Genomic DNA, 17097 nt, shown 5'->3' on the forward strand with positions numbered 1-17097 from the left:
GGCTAAGAGCAGATTTTTTTCCCAGAGTTATATAATGTAAGTAATTATGTAGCACTTAAGACTACAGAACTGTGTAACTCTCACTGATCTTTTAATAAGCAAGTTATATAACTGTTTAAGACTATGCTCAGCTTAGACAATGAGTGAGTTCTCTTTAGACCAACAACGAAGCCATCAGTAGCTTCATGGCATATGGCAGATTGGCAGCATTGACTTACAAAACCAAGGGTCCCATAGCCAGGTTGTTAGAGTGAATTAGACTTTGCCAGAAAACCATCCAGGTACAAAGAACAAAGAAAAGGTTTATTGCCAGTAAAGGGACCAACAAGACTCCTTCTCACAAGAGAGAAGAAGCACCAGCTATTGTGTCTGGTGTTGGGTGACCTTTTATAACCTACAAGATTTAGGAGGTGGAGACCCTAGTGTGGACGTGAGGCCCAGGGGCTTCATCATGGCGGACTAGGATTTATGGCTGCTTCCTCAGTAGTAGATAAGGGGCCTCCAGCTGCTGGTTACTCTAAGGGATCTTGCTTCCTTATATGGTGATGGCTGCCCCAGAGGAATGCCATCTCAAGGTAAAGGGAGGGGGAGGGCTGGAGGCTGATTATTTCCTGCCTTTACTAAATGGGCCTAGTGTTGCCTAGGAAAGGAGCATGCTAAGCTATGGGAAGGGGAAGAAGCGTGCTAAGATATGGGCAAGTAGCTCATTGGGCTAACACAGATGCCGGTGGCTCACATCTAGAATCCCAGTACTCAGGAGGCAGAAATCTGAGGATCACAGTTCAAAACCAGGCCAATCAGGAAAGTCTGCGAGACACTTATCACCAGTTAACCACAAAAAGCCAAAAATGCAACTGTAGCACAAGTGCTAAAGCACTAGCCTTGAGCCAAAAAGCTCAAGGACAGCACCCAGGCCCCTGGACCCACACAGCCTCAAAAAATCTTAAGTCCTTTGTGGTGTACTGGGAGCTAGCATGCATGCATCAGGCTTTTCCTGCACACAGAGGAAGACTCTTAACTGGAATGAGACTTTCCAGGTATCTTTCATACCTCCCTCTTTCTGCCTTGTGGTGCACAATACTGATGAATATTTCTTTCCATTGTCACCCTTTTTTTTTTTTTTGCAGATATTTCTGTCAGCCTGTTAGCCGTTGTGGTGAGCTTCTGTGGGCTGGCTCTGTTAGTGGTCTCACTTTTTGTGTTCTGGAAGTTGTGCTGGCCTTGCTGGAAAAGCAAACCTGTTGCCCCCAGTGCAAGTGCAGCTCCACAGAGCCCTTCCCAGGCTCCCACCCAAGTCTTGGAGACGGAAGAGAAAAAAGAAGACCAAGAACAAGAAAAGCCCGCGGTAAAAGCTATGGAGCCCGCAATCAAAATCAGCCACACTTCCCCTGACATCCCAGCCGAAGTCCAAACAGCTTTAAAAGAACATTTAATTAAACATTCACGCGTGCAAAGACAGACGACTGAGCCAACATCTTCCTCCCGGTAAGGAAAGATAAATACACACTCGTGCATGTGTGTATGTGTGTCTGTGTCTGTGTGTCTGTGTTGATTTCAGAAGAGCAAGGAACTTAGGAAAGCAGTAATGTAGAATCTTTTCAGTTTAGTTTCATCAACCAAGAAGTAGTGGGGAAAAATACCAAACAGGCATGTGAAATGTATAGCATGGAGGTCCTAAAGATTAGGAACCATGTAGTAGTTCATGATCCCATTAACAAAGACCAATGTTTAATCTAGAATTAGCACTTACTCTAGAAACAGAAAAGTCACTCATGAGTACAAAAATCTCATAGTGAGGACTTCCATACAAGTCTTTATTAAGAGAAATTCCAAGTTTCCAGTCAGGGAGGAGAAAGGAGACAAAACCCAAAAATACTCATTGGAAGAAAATTAATCAAGCTGCACCAGTGACTTACACAGTCCCAGCAACTCTGTAGGTTGAGATCTGAGGATCATGGTTCAAAGCTATCTGGACAGAAAAGTTTGTGAGATTCTTACCTCCAATTAGCTAGCAAAGAAAAAAGAAGACAGAATTGGAAGTCTGGCTCAAGTGGTAGAGTATCAGCCTTGAGTGGAAAAAAGTTAAGGGAGAGTACAAGGCCCTGAGTTCAAGTCCCAGTACCAACACACACAAAATAGTAATAATAATAATCTGCCATAGTATATTCAAATGGTATTCACGATGAGATCCAAGCCAAGAACCTGTAATCCTAGCTACTCAAGAGGCTAAGCTATGAAGATCATGATTCAAAGCCAGCTCAAGCAGAAAAGTCTGTGAGACTCTTTATCTTCAATTAAACAACAACAAAAAAAAAAAATAAAAAAGAGCCACAAGTAGAGCTGTAGCTCAAATGGTACAGCACTTGCATTGAGCAAAAAAGCTCAAGAAAAGCAACCTAGGCCCTGATTCAAGCCCAGGACAGCACCAAAAAAAAAAAAAAAATGAAGAGGTATTTTGTTCTGCTAAGTATATATCCATCCTTAAATGACAGCATGACAGTGGCAATTTCTCTCTGGTTCACACAATAGCATCTGGTTTACACAATAGCATCTGGTTTTATTTTAAGGCAGGGTGAATTCCAAAGCTAATTTGTAGGATGTGAGCCCATGTTTCTCACTAACTAAATTCCCTCCTAAACTAACCCTCCTACCTCTCCAAGCCCGGGGTGCATCAACGCTGTCTGCCATGACATACTTTTGTGGGTTTACAAATGTGTCAAATTGGAAAACTGGGTCATGTTTGTTTGCTAGGCCTGAAGGGCTATTCAACATACCTTTTGTGAAGATAAAAGAGGATTTGTATTTATAAATAAATCCATTCTAGAAGGAGAACAGGAATTTTTGTTATCCTTTCAGATAGGGAACTTCAGGCTCAGGAAGATAGATGGAGGATTCTTTTTTTTTTTTTTTTTGGGTCCGGTCGTGGGCCTGAACACTGGGCCTGGGCGCTGTCCCTCAGCTCTTCATTTCAAGGCTAGCGCTCTACCACTTGAGCCATAGCACTACTTCCGGCTTTTTTCCTTTTTGCTTATGTGGTGCTGGGGAATTGAACCCAGGGCCTCATGCATGCAAGGCAAGTGCTCTACCACTGAGCCACCTTCCCAGCCCTGGAGGATTCTTTTTTATGTGACAATCACGGCATGCCTCATACTTATTTCATTGCTAACTTTTTCTAAACAGTGGCATTTGACATTTTAACAATTATTTTTGTGATAATATAAGCCAATAAATGTTCATTTTAATTATGGATACTTTGGTTATATAATAACTTTCCAAAATATTTGTTTTTTACATGTCCTAAAAATGAATAAAACAGGTATGTAGGAGGAGTTGCTCTTTTCTTTCCTTTTTTTTTTTCTTTTTGTGCCAGTCCTGGGTATTGAACTCAGGGTCTGGGTGCTATTCCTGAGCTTTCTTGCTCAAGCCTAACACTCTAACACTTGAGCCACAGCTCCACTTCTGGCTTTTTGATGGTTAATTGGAGATAAGAGTCTCACAGACTTTCCTGCCTAGGGCTGGCTTTGAACCATGATCTTCATATCTTAGCCTCCTGAGTAGCTAGGATTGCAAGCCACCAGCACCAGCTGAATTTACTCTTTTCTAAAACATTGTCCCAATGTGTGTAATCTGGGTGAAGGTGACTCATGTAGTTCCTTGATCATCTTTACTACAATCCCTGAAAATTGTGACAAAATATTATATTTAATCTATAATAAAAATATTCTATTTAATTTTCTGTGTAGACTGGTACTGAGCTTGAACTTAGGGTCTCTTGTTCACTCTTGGCTTTTTCATTCAAGGCTGCTGCTATACTTGTTGAATCATGTCTCCATTTCTAGCTTATTGTTAGTATATTGGAGATAAGAGTTGCAAGAACATTTGTGCTGGGCTGGCTTTGAACTGTGATTTTCAGATTTCAGTATCCTGAATACTTAGGATGACAGGTGTGAGCCACCAGTACTTGGATTTGATACTAATATTGAATTAAACAGCAAAACATTTAAAAATGCCAATGCTAGACAGGTGCCAGTGGCTCACGCCTGTAATCTTAGCTACTCAGGAGGCTGAGATCTGAGGGTCACAGTTCAAAGCCAGCCTGCGCAGGAATGTCCATGAGACTCTTATCTCCAAAAAACCACTAGAAAACTGGAAGTGGTACTGTAGCTCAAGCACTAGAGTGCTCACCTTGAGCTGAAGAGCTGAAGGACAGCGTCCAAGTCCAGAGTTCAAGCCCCACAACTGACAAAAAAATAAGTAAATAAAAGGGCTGGGAAGGTGGCTCAGTGGTAGAGCGCTTGCCTTGTATGCATGAGGCCCTGGGTTTGATTCCTCAGCACCACATAAGCAAAAAGAAAAAAGCCGGAAGTGGTGCTGTGGCTCAAGTGGTAGAGTGCTAGCCTTGAGCTGAAGAGCTGAGGGACAGCGCCCAGGCCCAGAGTTCAGGCCCCACAACCGACCCAATAAATAAATAAATAAATAATGCCAGTGCTACCCTTTATCTGCAGAGATGTCCTGAAATTTTTTCCAGATGCCTGTAAGCACCAAGCTAATAAATAAGGAAAATGGATGCACTTTCCCCTTGCATTCATAACTGTGATAACATTGAATTGGTAACTTAGAAATAGTTAAGAGATGAATAGAAATGACCAATAATGAAACAGAATGAGAACAACAATATATTGTAATGACAGTTGTGTGCCTTCGGTCTCTCATACCATGTACTGTGTTCACCTTTCTTCTTGTGATGCTGTGAGAAGATGCAATGCTTACATCATGCTATGTACTGTGAGGTAGTGCATGGCTGCCATGTAAGGTTACTGGAGCACAAACATCGCTGTGTTATAGCAGTATGTTTGATAACCAGATATGCAGTAAGTGACTGCAAGGCAGGTAGCAAATACAAGGTGGAAATATGGGGGGACAGAAGGAAGAGTGAGCCATACGCTGACTGCAAACAAGCAGAATAGACTGAGAATTCCTTACACGAGTCAGGAAAGTAACCAAATTAAAACTTATAAACTCAGCTAGACACTGGTGGCTCACACCTGTCATCCTAGCCACTCAGGAGGCTGAGACAGAAGGATTGTGCTTCAAAGCCAGCCTGGATAGAAAATTTCATGTGAGTCTTATCTCCAATTTGCTAGTAAAACCTAGCAGCGGATTTGTGACTCAAATTGATAGAGCTTCAGCCTTGAGGGAAAAAAGCTAAGGGACAACACCTAGACTCTGAGTTCAAGCCTCAGCACTGGCATAGTGAAAAGAAATGGTTATGAATTACTTCTGGAACTTTCACTATATCCAAAACATGCCAATGCATTAACTAATATTATATCCAGTATTGTTCAATATATCCAGGTTTTAATTTACCACTGATAATAGAGGCAACCGGCATCTAAAACCAAGGAAAAAAGTAAACTAAGGATTAAAGAGTACTATATTAATGACAGTAATATTTATTCAACTTCTTTCAGTTGGTGAGTATACCTTACATAGGAAAACTTAATTTGTAAAGAAATTTAAGGTAGCCTATGTTTTTCAGAAACCTCAAACAATATTCTAGTTATATTATATTTTCTGTTCAGTATTGTAAGACTGATTGCCCTAAGCTATGGGAGAATGAAAGAATAAATTCTTGAACAAAACATGTACAAAGCCAGGCACTGGTGGCTCATTTCTGTGATCCTTGCTATTCAAAAGGCTGACCCCAGAGGATCATAGTTAAAAACCAGCATAGGCAGAAAATTTCTCAAGACTCCATCTCCAATTAACCAGCAAAAAGCTGAGTTGGAGTTGTGGCGCAAGTGGTAGAGCACCAGCCAAGAGCAAACAAGCAAACTGACTGAAACTCTGAGTTTAAGCCTAGGTACTGATAAAAAAAAAAAAAACAACACCCACACACTATGTAAAGATGTGGCTTTGGTATGAATTGGCTTGGCACAATCAAGATATGTCATTTTATCCATGATTTCTCAGTAATTATGTGACCAAAACAGTGATTATGTCAGAAAACCTTCTGTCAATCTTCAAAAACATGGAATTAGATTGTACATATCTAGTATTTTCTGAGAGGAAAAAATACAACACAAATTCATAGTTTTGCCAGAACTTTGCTATCATTTCATCTGTTTCTTTGAAGTTCTGTGTTTACATGAGTGGCTAGGCAAGGAAGAGATAAATGAATTTTTTTAAATTGTTATTTATTTTTTATTGTGAACATACTGTACAGAGGGGTTACAATTACATGGGCAAGATAATGAGTACATTTCTTATCAAGCATTGTAGCCTCCTCCTTTGTTTCCCCTTCCCATCCCTTCCCAGCCTCCCCGGCCCTCCCACCCAATCCTCCACCCCCCCCACAAAGTTGTAAAGTTCGTTTTCGACATGACAACTTGTACTTCTCATTGTTGCAACGGATCCACCTGTATCCTTATTTAAATGACTTGTTTTTCCCCTTCCCCTACACAAATTATACCGATAACAAATACAGTGAAAGCAGGGGTTATACTGTGGGGGAGGGACACACAAAGCAACAAAGAAATAATCTTATAAATGCGCTAGAAACAAATGCATGAAAGAAAAAGAAAACATTTGAATACATATCTTAGGGTTCATTTCCCTAACATCACCTTATCTGACCTTTTCTGCTTGACTCAGAGATATACTAGATATTGCAAATAAGGGAAACCATGGGACCTATGTTTCTTTGGGCTTGGCTTACTTCACTTAATATAATTTTTTCCAAGTCTTTCCATTTCCTAACAAATGGGCAATGTCATTCTTTCTGATGGAGGCAGAGAATTTCATTGTGTATATATACCACATTTTCTTGATCCATTCATCTACTGAGGGGCATCTGGGTTGGTTCCATATCTTAGCTATAGTAAATAATGCTGCAATAAACATAGTTGTGCTGGTAGCTTTAGTGTGGTCTTGTTTGTAAACATTTGGGTAAATGCCCAAAAGTGGGATTGCTGGGTCATAGGGGAGTTCTATGTGGAGTCTTTTGAGGAACCTCCATACTACTTTCCAAAGTGGATGAATGAGTTTACATTCCCACCAACAATGAAGTAAGGTTCCCTTCTGTCCACAATTTTTTTGTTGTTGGTGGTGGTGGTTGTGGGCTTGATCCCAGGTTCTGGGCATTGTCCCTGAGCCTGTTTGTGCTCAAGACTTGCACTCTACCACTTGAGTCATAACACTACTTGAGGTTTTTGAGTGGTTAATTGGAGGTAAGAGTCTTATGGGAACTTCTTGCCTGGCTTTGAACCACAGTCCTCAGATCTCAGCCTCCTGAGTAGCTAATATTTACAGGCATGAGCCACTGGTGCCCACTTAAATAATTCATTTTGAACACTTGCAACTTTATCACTTTGCCAAGACAGACATTCTGCTAATCTATCATCAATCTGCATAAAGTAATATTATTAATTATCCCTATTAGTTCTGAGTTTACAAAAACCCAGAGAGATTATAAATATTGCTTGAAGTTATGCAGTTGGCTGGAGTAAGAATTCAAATTTATCCAGATTGCGAAGGAAAAAAAAATTTTTGGCAACTAGAGATGTTGGTTGCAAATTCAGCTGAAGACTAGTAGTTTAGAGTTGGAAAATCAAGGGATCTTCCTTCTCTTCTATGCAATTAGAAGTCTGGAATTGTAGCCAGGTGCTGGGGTATCACACCTGCAATCCTTGTTACTCAAAGGGCGAGATCTGAAGACCACAGTTCAAAGCCAGCCCAGACATGAAAATCCATGAGACTCTTATCTCCAAGTAACCAGCTGGAAGAGGAGCTGTGGCTTAAGAAGTAGAGTGTGCCAACCTTCCATGAAAAAGCTAAAGGACAAAGCTCAGGTCCTGAGTTTAAACCCTAATATCAGCCTCATACCACCCCACCCCCAAAAAGCAGGAAAAAATCTAGAATTCTGAATTTTTTTACTTGAATGACAAGATTCATAATTCTAAATCTATTTGGCTTTGAAATGCATTTCTCATCAAAAACTTGATTTATTTTTTTACTTCTCAAAACCCCTCATTAGCATTAATTACATCACCACACTAGAAATTACCTTAGTATGGAGAGAAAGAAAATTTCATAGTTGTTTATGAAGTCCAGTTGGACACTTGGGGTGGAGAATACAATATTATTCAAATTATTCAGCTCCAGTGCCAACTTTTCCCCAAGATACGGAGAAATCAAACCTACATTCATGCACATTCATACATACATGTCTACTGTATTCACTTCTGTATTAAGGTTTTGCGGTTATGGTTGTGGTTGCTTACACAGTGCCACAGAGACACAGGAAATGGGTATTAAAAATTAGTAAATGGATGTATCCTCCTGTATTGCCTATGCCAATAGGTCTTTCATGGTTCTACACAAGAAGGGAGTTCAGCTTTGTCATCACCCTTCTGAAAACCTTGACTATATTTACCTCTGTGTGCTTGTGCTATTTTCCTTGTCTAAGTAGTGAACTTTTTTTTAATCTACTCTTAAGATCCTTATAGAAACTGTACCCGAGAGTCTACTTCCTCTCCCCAGTTATAATCTTACTATTTAAATTTGTAGTTACAACCTCACAATTAGTTATAGTGTCTTATTACTTACACAAAGAACAAGAGAGTGTGGCCTACTTTTATGCCTTCCTAATTTCCAGCAAGGTGTAGGGGCATAATAAGCATTAAATGAAGGCTTTTGATTGGTTGGTCATTATTGCACTTCGTTTTGCTCAGTTACAGGCATCCAGGGTTGAGATGACACTGCGCTGATCTGAGAAGAAGGTTGATGATGGTGTACTGACAGGCTGAGAATGAGAGGCACTATTCTGTGCATTCATTGATAGTGTAATGAGTGAAATTGTCTATCATTTGTAGTCAAGACTAAAGTGATTGTTATGTATTGTAGCTTTGTATAGCCCTGAGATTAGTGTTCTATTTCTCTGTAACTATACATCTAGATTTATATGTTGATTTCCTACATTTGCAGTTTTAGATCCAGCTTTCAATATTGAGCATATGGGAAAGTTAAGCAGAGCAATACTACTTAAATGCTGCACAATCATAAGACAGATATGTCTTCAGGACCCACTCTTGGCCAGTATACAAGAAATTATCAGTGAGCCCTTAGAGCATTCTTCCTGATGAGAGATGTATGGCTTTCAGCCACTTGATAGTAATTTGGTCAGAAAAGTTTATGCTAATAGAATGATTTGTGATAAATACGTGTTTGTTTGCTTTTTATCTAGGGAGCTATAAAATGTGTATATATACTTCAGAAAGGCTATCTACGCAAATTATGGGTGGCTCCTTGTGAGGCCTTCATAAAAACTCTGGATGCAAAGTTCATTTGGGCAGAGCGGGCGCAGCTCTTTGCTGCATTGTTGCTGTGCAGAACTGCTGCTTCTATGAGTCTTTGCTGAGAGCAAATGATTGGAAGCTGGCACCCATCTTGTCCTGGAACTCACCCCTTGTTTCCTTTCCTGTTTCTGACAGAAATAAACAGAATAAACCACAACCATTTGTATACAAACAAAAAAAAAGAGTGAAATCATCAGTGGCAAACTAATCTGTTGAAAATGAGGAATTATAGACAGATGTGTCACTGTGTGTGAGAATTCTAGGTTCTTGCTGGAAATAATTAAGAGGCATAATGAGGGATCCATTTGGACAAGAACAAAAGCAGGAGGATACACTGAAGGAATAATCACTGACTCATGTTCTAGGGGGTGTAGAAGATTTATAATTAGCTATGGTTGATTAGAAGAGTCATTCATAAAACCATCACACAATGTCAGAAAGAATAATGGGTGTTCTTGGTTGTAAGGAAAAGGAGGAAATATGTGATATATAATATATATTGAAAAAATAAGCAGGATTAGATCATCTTAATTACTGTTAAGGAATTTTTCAACATTAAATTTCTCTCAAAGGAGAGAAAAAAATGAATTTTTTTTGTTCCAAGTCATTGTAAAAAGAAAAAGAAAAGAAAAGAAAAACACGATGTTATACAAGCTAGTTCCAAATGAAACACCAAGTGTTTTGAAATGGGGTAACTCTGCACCAAGCCAGACAAAATAGACCCAGACTTGGAGAGTTTATCTTCTGGCACTAGTAAGTTTTGTTTCTTCTATATAAGCATTACTAAAAAGTTGACTGGTGTGTGTGTGTGTGTGTGTGTGTGTGTGTGTGTGTGTGTGTGTGTGTGTGTGTGTGTGTGTGTGTGTAGACTAGGGCATAAACTTAGGGCTTGTGTGCTTTTAGAGTTTTTGCTTTGTATAATAGAATTTGACACTCTACTATTTGGGTCACACTTCCATTTCCAGCTTTTTGCTGGTTAATTAGAGATAAGCAGTTCACAGACTTTCCTTCAGGCTTTAAATTCTAAACCTTAGATCTTAGCCTCCTAATTAGGAGGCATGAGCTACCAGCTTCTTGCTTGGCTGTTTATTCTTTATAATACAAATAATTCCTGGGAGGGCTGGGAAGGTGGCTCAGTGGTAGAGCGCTTGCCTTGCATGCCTGAGGCCCTGGGTTCGATTCCTCAGCACCACATAAGGAAAAAAAAAAGCCGGAAGTGGCGCTGTGGCTCAAGTGATAAAAGCGCTAGCCTTGAGCTGAAGAGCTGAGGGACAGTTCCCAGGCCCAGAGTTCAGGCCCCACGACCAGACTCCCCCCACCCCCCCAAAAAAAAACAAATAACTCCTGGGAAATTTCATATCACCAGTCACAAGAAACTTAGAGTACATTATTTTCATAAAAATCTAACAGGTGTTTTCTTGGTCCAGAATATGATTGTGATGAAATGCATATAGAAAGGAGTAATACTTAGCCTCTTCCCTTATAAAGACCAAAGTGTATTAAAAAGGTTTGAGAGGTCGGGTGCCCATAGCTCCTGCCCGTAATCCTAGGTATTCAGGAGGATGAGATCTGAGGATCATGGTTCAAAGCCAACTGAAGTAGGAAAGTCTGTGAGACTCTTATCTCCAATTAGCCACCAAAAAGCCAGCAGTGGAGCTGTGGCTCAAGTGGTAGAAAGGCTCATGATAGTATACAGGCCCTGAGTTCAAGCCCCAGGGCCATCATACACACACACACACACACACACACACACACACACACACACACACACACACACACAATTTGGATAATGGAATATAGGTATGAAAAATGGTTCTTTGATTCCATCAATTACAATATCCTTGAAATCAAATGGACATTTAGAAAGTTCCAGAGGACAGCAGGGGAATTCAGCTCTCTAAAACAGAGCACACCTCATCAGGAGCCAGACTCATGGAGGTTTAAATAGAAAGGCTCTAAAATGTTAGAATGCATACAGAAATTTCGAGTTTACATATATAATTAAGGCCTAAAGAGCTTGTAGGGAATCTTGTTTTACTGTAGAATAAGCTCTCAGATTTGTTATTTTGGTCATGTATTACTGAGAATATTTGATGGGTATGACTTCATTCTAAGTTGAAATATATATGAGAAGCATGTTCACAGAACATTATTTGTAGTTTAAAAACTACCGAGACATATTTTCCAATCAAATTACTTCACAGACATTTCTTTGGGTATATGCTCGTCAAAATCATCTGCTTATCGTTCTTCATTATAGTATCAATTTTTAGTATGGAGTGATGTCAAAGGAAGTGTTTTTAGAATAACCTCTTCTTTAATCTATGTTATTAATGTACAAATGCCAATAATTTCTCTGTAGAGAATAAAAGTAGGTAATTTAAATGCATTTTGTTATATTACATACTTGGGAATGATGATGCTGCTGATTTTGTGCCATGTTGGGGCATGAACTCAGGGCGTAGGCACTATCCCTTGGTTTTTACCCTCAGGACTGGCACTCTAACACCAAAGCCTCACTTCTGGCTTTGTTTTGTGTGTGTGTGCTGGTCCTGGGGCTTGAATTCAGGGCCTAGGTGTTGTCCCTGAGCTTCCTTTTACTCAAGGCTGACACTCTACCATTGAACCACAACTCTGCTTCCAGTTTTTTGGTGGTTAATTGGAAATAAGAATCTCACAGGCTTTCCTGCCAAGGCTGGCTTCTAATCACGATCCTCAGATCTCAGCCTCTTGAGTAGATAGGATGACAGGCATGAGCCACCAGCTCTTGGATTATTATAATACTTTCCTCTTCTCAGTTTCAACCTCATGGTCAGCAGTCATTAGCATCAACCGCTTGCATGAATCTCCAATTCTCTTAATTACAAAGCAAGAATACAGTCCTTATCTTGAAGCCCCAGTGAAAGTAAATATTTCTGGAGTGGAAAAAAAACATACAAACATAAAGAGCAACTGCCACTGACCCACTGACCCACTTTAAATTCATGACCACATTCATACTTCATACTCTACAATTGCCCATTTTCCTTTCCATCATCCAGATTCCCAACACTACTTCATACCTTCTCTGCTTTCTTCCAACTCCTCTTACCTTGGACTTAGTTTTAATCTGTGACTTTACTTTTCATTTCAAATAAATAACTAAATAAATAATTGGAGAAAAGAGCAGAAGCCTTCCACAGGCCATCCCCCATATCACCTGTTCTCTTCCCAACACTTTCATCCTGGTAGTTGTCTTTCTGATTGGTGTTAGAGTCACTAACCAGTCCTTCGATGGAAAGCCAGAATCGAAGAATCATCATCTGCATACTACATATCATTTCCTCTCCTGTCCCCTTTGGGAACACTTAATGGTAGCTCCTGCATTATTCATTCTGTTAGATCATGCTGGGCACTGGTGGCTCACCCCTGTAATCCTAGACACTCAGGAGGCTGAGATCTGAAGGTTAAGGATTGTAGCCAGCCTGGGAAAGACAAGTCCAATTAACCAGCCAGAAGTGGAGGTGTGGCTCAAGTAGTAGAGTACCAGCCTTGAGTGAAAAAGTTAAGTGAGAGATAGAGGCTCAAGTTCCAATAACAGTGTGCATGTGTGTGTGTGTGCATGCACACATGCATGCATACATACAGGCACACACGCTCACACACACATTTGATCATTATTTGATCATTACTCTATGGTAGTTTTTTGGGGTTTGTGCTGTTGTTGTGGTTTTGGTGTTGATCTTGGGGCTTGAACTCAGGTATAGGCTCTGTCCCCGAGACTTTTATATATACATACTTTTTGTTCATAGCTGGCACTCTACCACTTGAACCACAGCTCCACTTACAGCTTGTGTGTGTGTGTGTATGTGTTTATGTATGTGTGTGTTTGGAGATAAAGAGTCTCAAAGATTTTCCTGCCTGGTTTGGTTTTGAACCATGATTCTCAGATCTCAGCTTCCTAAGTAAGTAGACATGATCTACAAGCACCCAGCAGAAAGATCTTTTTCATAAGTGAGGAAAATAAAGGTCATACAAGTTAAGCTACCTTCCCTATATAAGGCAGCTGAGTGTGATTCAATACCATACCCCGCTCCCCCCACCCCCCCCAGGACCTAAATGGCAGCTCAACTCTTGGTTTGAAGGCTATGAATAGAATTAGCACCTTGCACTTTGGTTGGTTGGATACTTGTATGAGCCAATGTAGCCACTAATTGCTTTCATTTTGAGACACAATGCCAAGAGGAGGAGGGAAGCAAAAAGACTGAGAAAAAGAAGAGAGACACAGAGACAGACAGACACACATTGAGACTCAGAGAAACAGAAAAACAGGGAGACACACAACACAGTAGCACAGAGAAACACACACAGAGATTCAGAGACAGACACATAACACAGAGACACAAAGATGGAGACAGAGAGACAGAAACAGAAACGCAACACAAAGACAGAGATACAGAGAGAGACAGAGAGGAGAGGCAAGATGAAAAAGCAGATCTTGTGTTGTCATGGTAATAGTTTAACATTGTAATAATTAAGGCTTTTTTAACTGAGTAGCTCAATTGTGACTTTGAATACACATTATTTACCCTATAATTAAGACACTGACTTACAAGAACAAAAATGTTACTATGTCGTTTTATCCGATTAGAAGAGCCTTTCTAGCTTTGATTTCTAGTATAAGAGGTTTACAGCTGGCACAAATTATATTCAGAGGTCTAAAGAAGAAATGTCTCATTTTTCAGGGAAGGAAAGATTAAAGTTTTATTATACTGAAGAGTATGACTGTGAAATTATAGAATATGCCTATAAGACGAGGAATTAATTTCTTTAGTGATTTTGTTCGCAAAACTCAAAAATCATGTTGCACAAACAAAAATGATTTTCACAGTAAGATTAGCATATTTATTCAACCAACGATTCCAAATAATACCAGAGGAATGCTGATGATACAAACTGAATTAGACTAGATCCCTACACTGCTTCATAATAATATACACAACCTGTATTCTTTTTTTTTTTCTTGTTTAGTCAGTCATTGGACTTGAACTCAGGGCCTGGGCTCTATCTTTGAGCTCCTTTTGTTCAAGGATAACATTCTACCACTTGAGCCACAGGCCACTTCCAGTTTTCTGGTGGCTAATTGGAACCAAGGGTCTTACGGGCTTTCCTGCCTGGGCTGGCTTTGAACTGCAGTCCTCAGAGCTCAGCTTTTAGAGTAGCTAGGATGACAGGGATGAGCCACCAGTACCGGGCCTATGTTCATTTTTTATTCTTGTTATTTTCTTAAATTCCCTCTGAGCTTTCCTTGAATGGAATTTAGGCTCTAGATTTTTATATCTGGCTAAGTTCAAAGTCAAAATTCATTTCATGATACCTTTAGTGAGTTCAAGTGGAATGGATCTAAGAAAACAGGTTACTTTAAGATCTATTTCATACAGACTAACGATAGATAGATATTGATAACTAGCTAGAGAGATAGAAAGAGAGAGAGAGAGAAATACATAAACGGCTAGTGGCTCACACCTGTCATCCTTGCTACTCAAGAGGCTGAGATCTGAGAATCAAGGTTCAAAGTCAGCCTAGGCAGAAAAATCCATGAGATTCTTATCTCCAATTCATCAACAAGGCAGCAAGGAGCCAGAAGTGGAGCTGTGGCTCAAGTGGTAGAGTGTCAGCCTTGAGTGAGTAAAAACAATACCAGGCCCCAAGTCCAAGCCCTTGTACTGGCACAACAACAACAAAGACTCATATCTAATACTTAATGCTAGAAACTAAAATATTTATCTTAAATCAAGCATATTTTTAATTTTAAACTAATTTCCTCACCTAAGATAATGTAGTCCTAGTGTATGTGTTCACATAAAAATAATTATTCAGTTATAATTAAATTTAGTCATTTTTAAATATATGAAATATGCATTGTATAAAAGTATTACTTAACTACTCTTTACAAAATAAATGTCCTTTCTTATTAAATGTCATATAATAATAAACTTGAATGATTTTTTACATAATATATACTCATAATCTTAACAAATTAAACATCTTTGTTCTCTTTCAATTGTTGGTAACTAGTCAAAGCGGTGGGAAAAAAACATGTCTAAAAATATATCTCAAGCTATTTCAAACCACAGAGACTTCAGATCTTACCAGATTACATAAGTATGTTATATGTAATGTTGACAAGGGAAGAGTTATATAAAGTATATAATTCCTTTCATATTTTATATGGCTACTTGATGATGACAAATTTTTGAAATAATTTAATTAAACAGGAGAGCCATGAGCCGGGCACTGGTGGCTCACGCCTATAATCCTAGCTACTCAGGAGGCTGAGATCTGAGGATCGCAGTTCAAAGCCAGCTCAGGCAGGAAAGTCCATGACACTCTTATCTCCAATGAACCACCAACCCAGAAGTGGTGCTGTGGCTCCAATGGTAGAGCGCTTGCCTTGAGCTGAAGAGCTCAGAGACAGCACCCAGGCCCCGAATTCAAGCTCCAGGACAGACCACAAAGCAAAACAAAACAAACAACAAAAACCCAACAGTAGAACCATAGATATGACTACATAGTATGATATACAGTGTGCCACAGATCCATACTCCCTATCTAATTTAAATGTAGCTCTTCCCATGCTGAATAAGACACTTCTCTGTACCTCGTGTCTTTGTGGGATAGTAAGCTTTTCTTAGGATCACATAAGGTTCTAGACAATAAAAAAATTATACATCTGTGCTTGGAGTACCCATGATGTTAGCTTTTATTAGAAAAATCTGCAAGGTGCTGTAGTCCTAGCTACTCAGGAATCTGAGGTCCTCGGACCAAGATTCAAAGCCAGCCAGGTCAGAAGAGTACCCATCCATCAGACTCTTATGGCCAGTGAACCAGCAAAGAGCCACAAATAGAGGTATGGCTCAAGTGGTAGAGTTCCTGGCTTGAGCAGAAAAAGCTATGGATTAGATTTCAGGCCTTGAGTTCAAGCCACATACCAATATGCGCGTGCGCATGTGCACGCACACATACACACACACACGCACACAATGTCAGTGCTATTGTCAGAGACTATAGGAGGGAGACCTGGTTTGAGCAGTAAATGGAGAAAATGACAAGTTTGTGCTGAGTTTGGGGTGGAATCAGGACATGGGTAGAGGAATGTATACTGGAGTTGCAGAGATCCGGCATTAAAAGCTTGTGTAGCTGGGATGTATCTGGAGATTCAGATTCAAGACAATAATTACAGACCCCCAAACAGATGATTCATCTGACGGGCAGACTTAGGAGCACTAAGAACAAAAGATCTGCAACTCAGCTTGGGAGAAACATGTCTTCCGGCAGCGTTGATGCTAGAAATAAGGCAAGGAGGAAGTGTAAACAAAGAATTCAGAACATGTTAAGTTTAAGTATTTAAGATTATGAAAATGTTGATTAGATATAAATGGCAATAATGACCAGGAGTAATTTTTTTAAAGCTGGGTTATTTTGGCACCATATTCTAAACTTCTACATTCTGTTTTGTCCTAAGAGAGGTTGAAACCTATTGCATGATATAAAAAGGGGAAAAAAAAGGAGGAAAAATACTCATGTAGGCTGTCAAAGCTATATAGCTCTTTGAAAGTAAATATTCATTTAGTTGTCTTCACTAAATAATTAACTGTAGGAATAATTAACACATAACATGTGTGGACTTATGTTTTGTTTTTGTTTTCAAAACTGTATCCCAGTTTGGCATTGGTGGCTCACACCTGTCATCTTAGCTACT

General features: G+C 39.7%; 1 protein-coding gene across 1 annotated transcript in view; it reads left to right on the plus strand.

The window, feature by feature from the left end:
- Window positions 1–17097, plus strand: part of Syt10 (synaptotagmin 10) — an 81595-nt gene that overhangs the window by 25312 nt on the left and 39186 nt on the right. Inside the window, 1 exon segment of the mRNA XM_042677712.1 lies at window positions 1128–1485. Coding sequence (XP_042533646.1) covers window positions 1128–1485 — 358 coding nt within the window.

Source organism: Dipodomys spectabilis, unplaced genomic scaffold (assembly GCF_019054845.1).
Source record: "Dipodomys spectabilis isolate Male_0828 unplaced genomic scaffold, ASM1905484v1 ptg000039l, whole genome shotgun sequence".
In the NCBI taxonomy this organism is placed as follows: Eukaryota; Metazoa; Chordata; class Mammalia; order Rodentia; family Heteromyidae; genus Dipodomys; species Dipodomys spectabilis.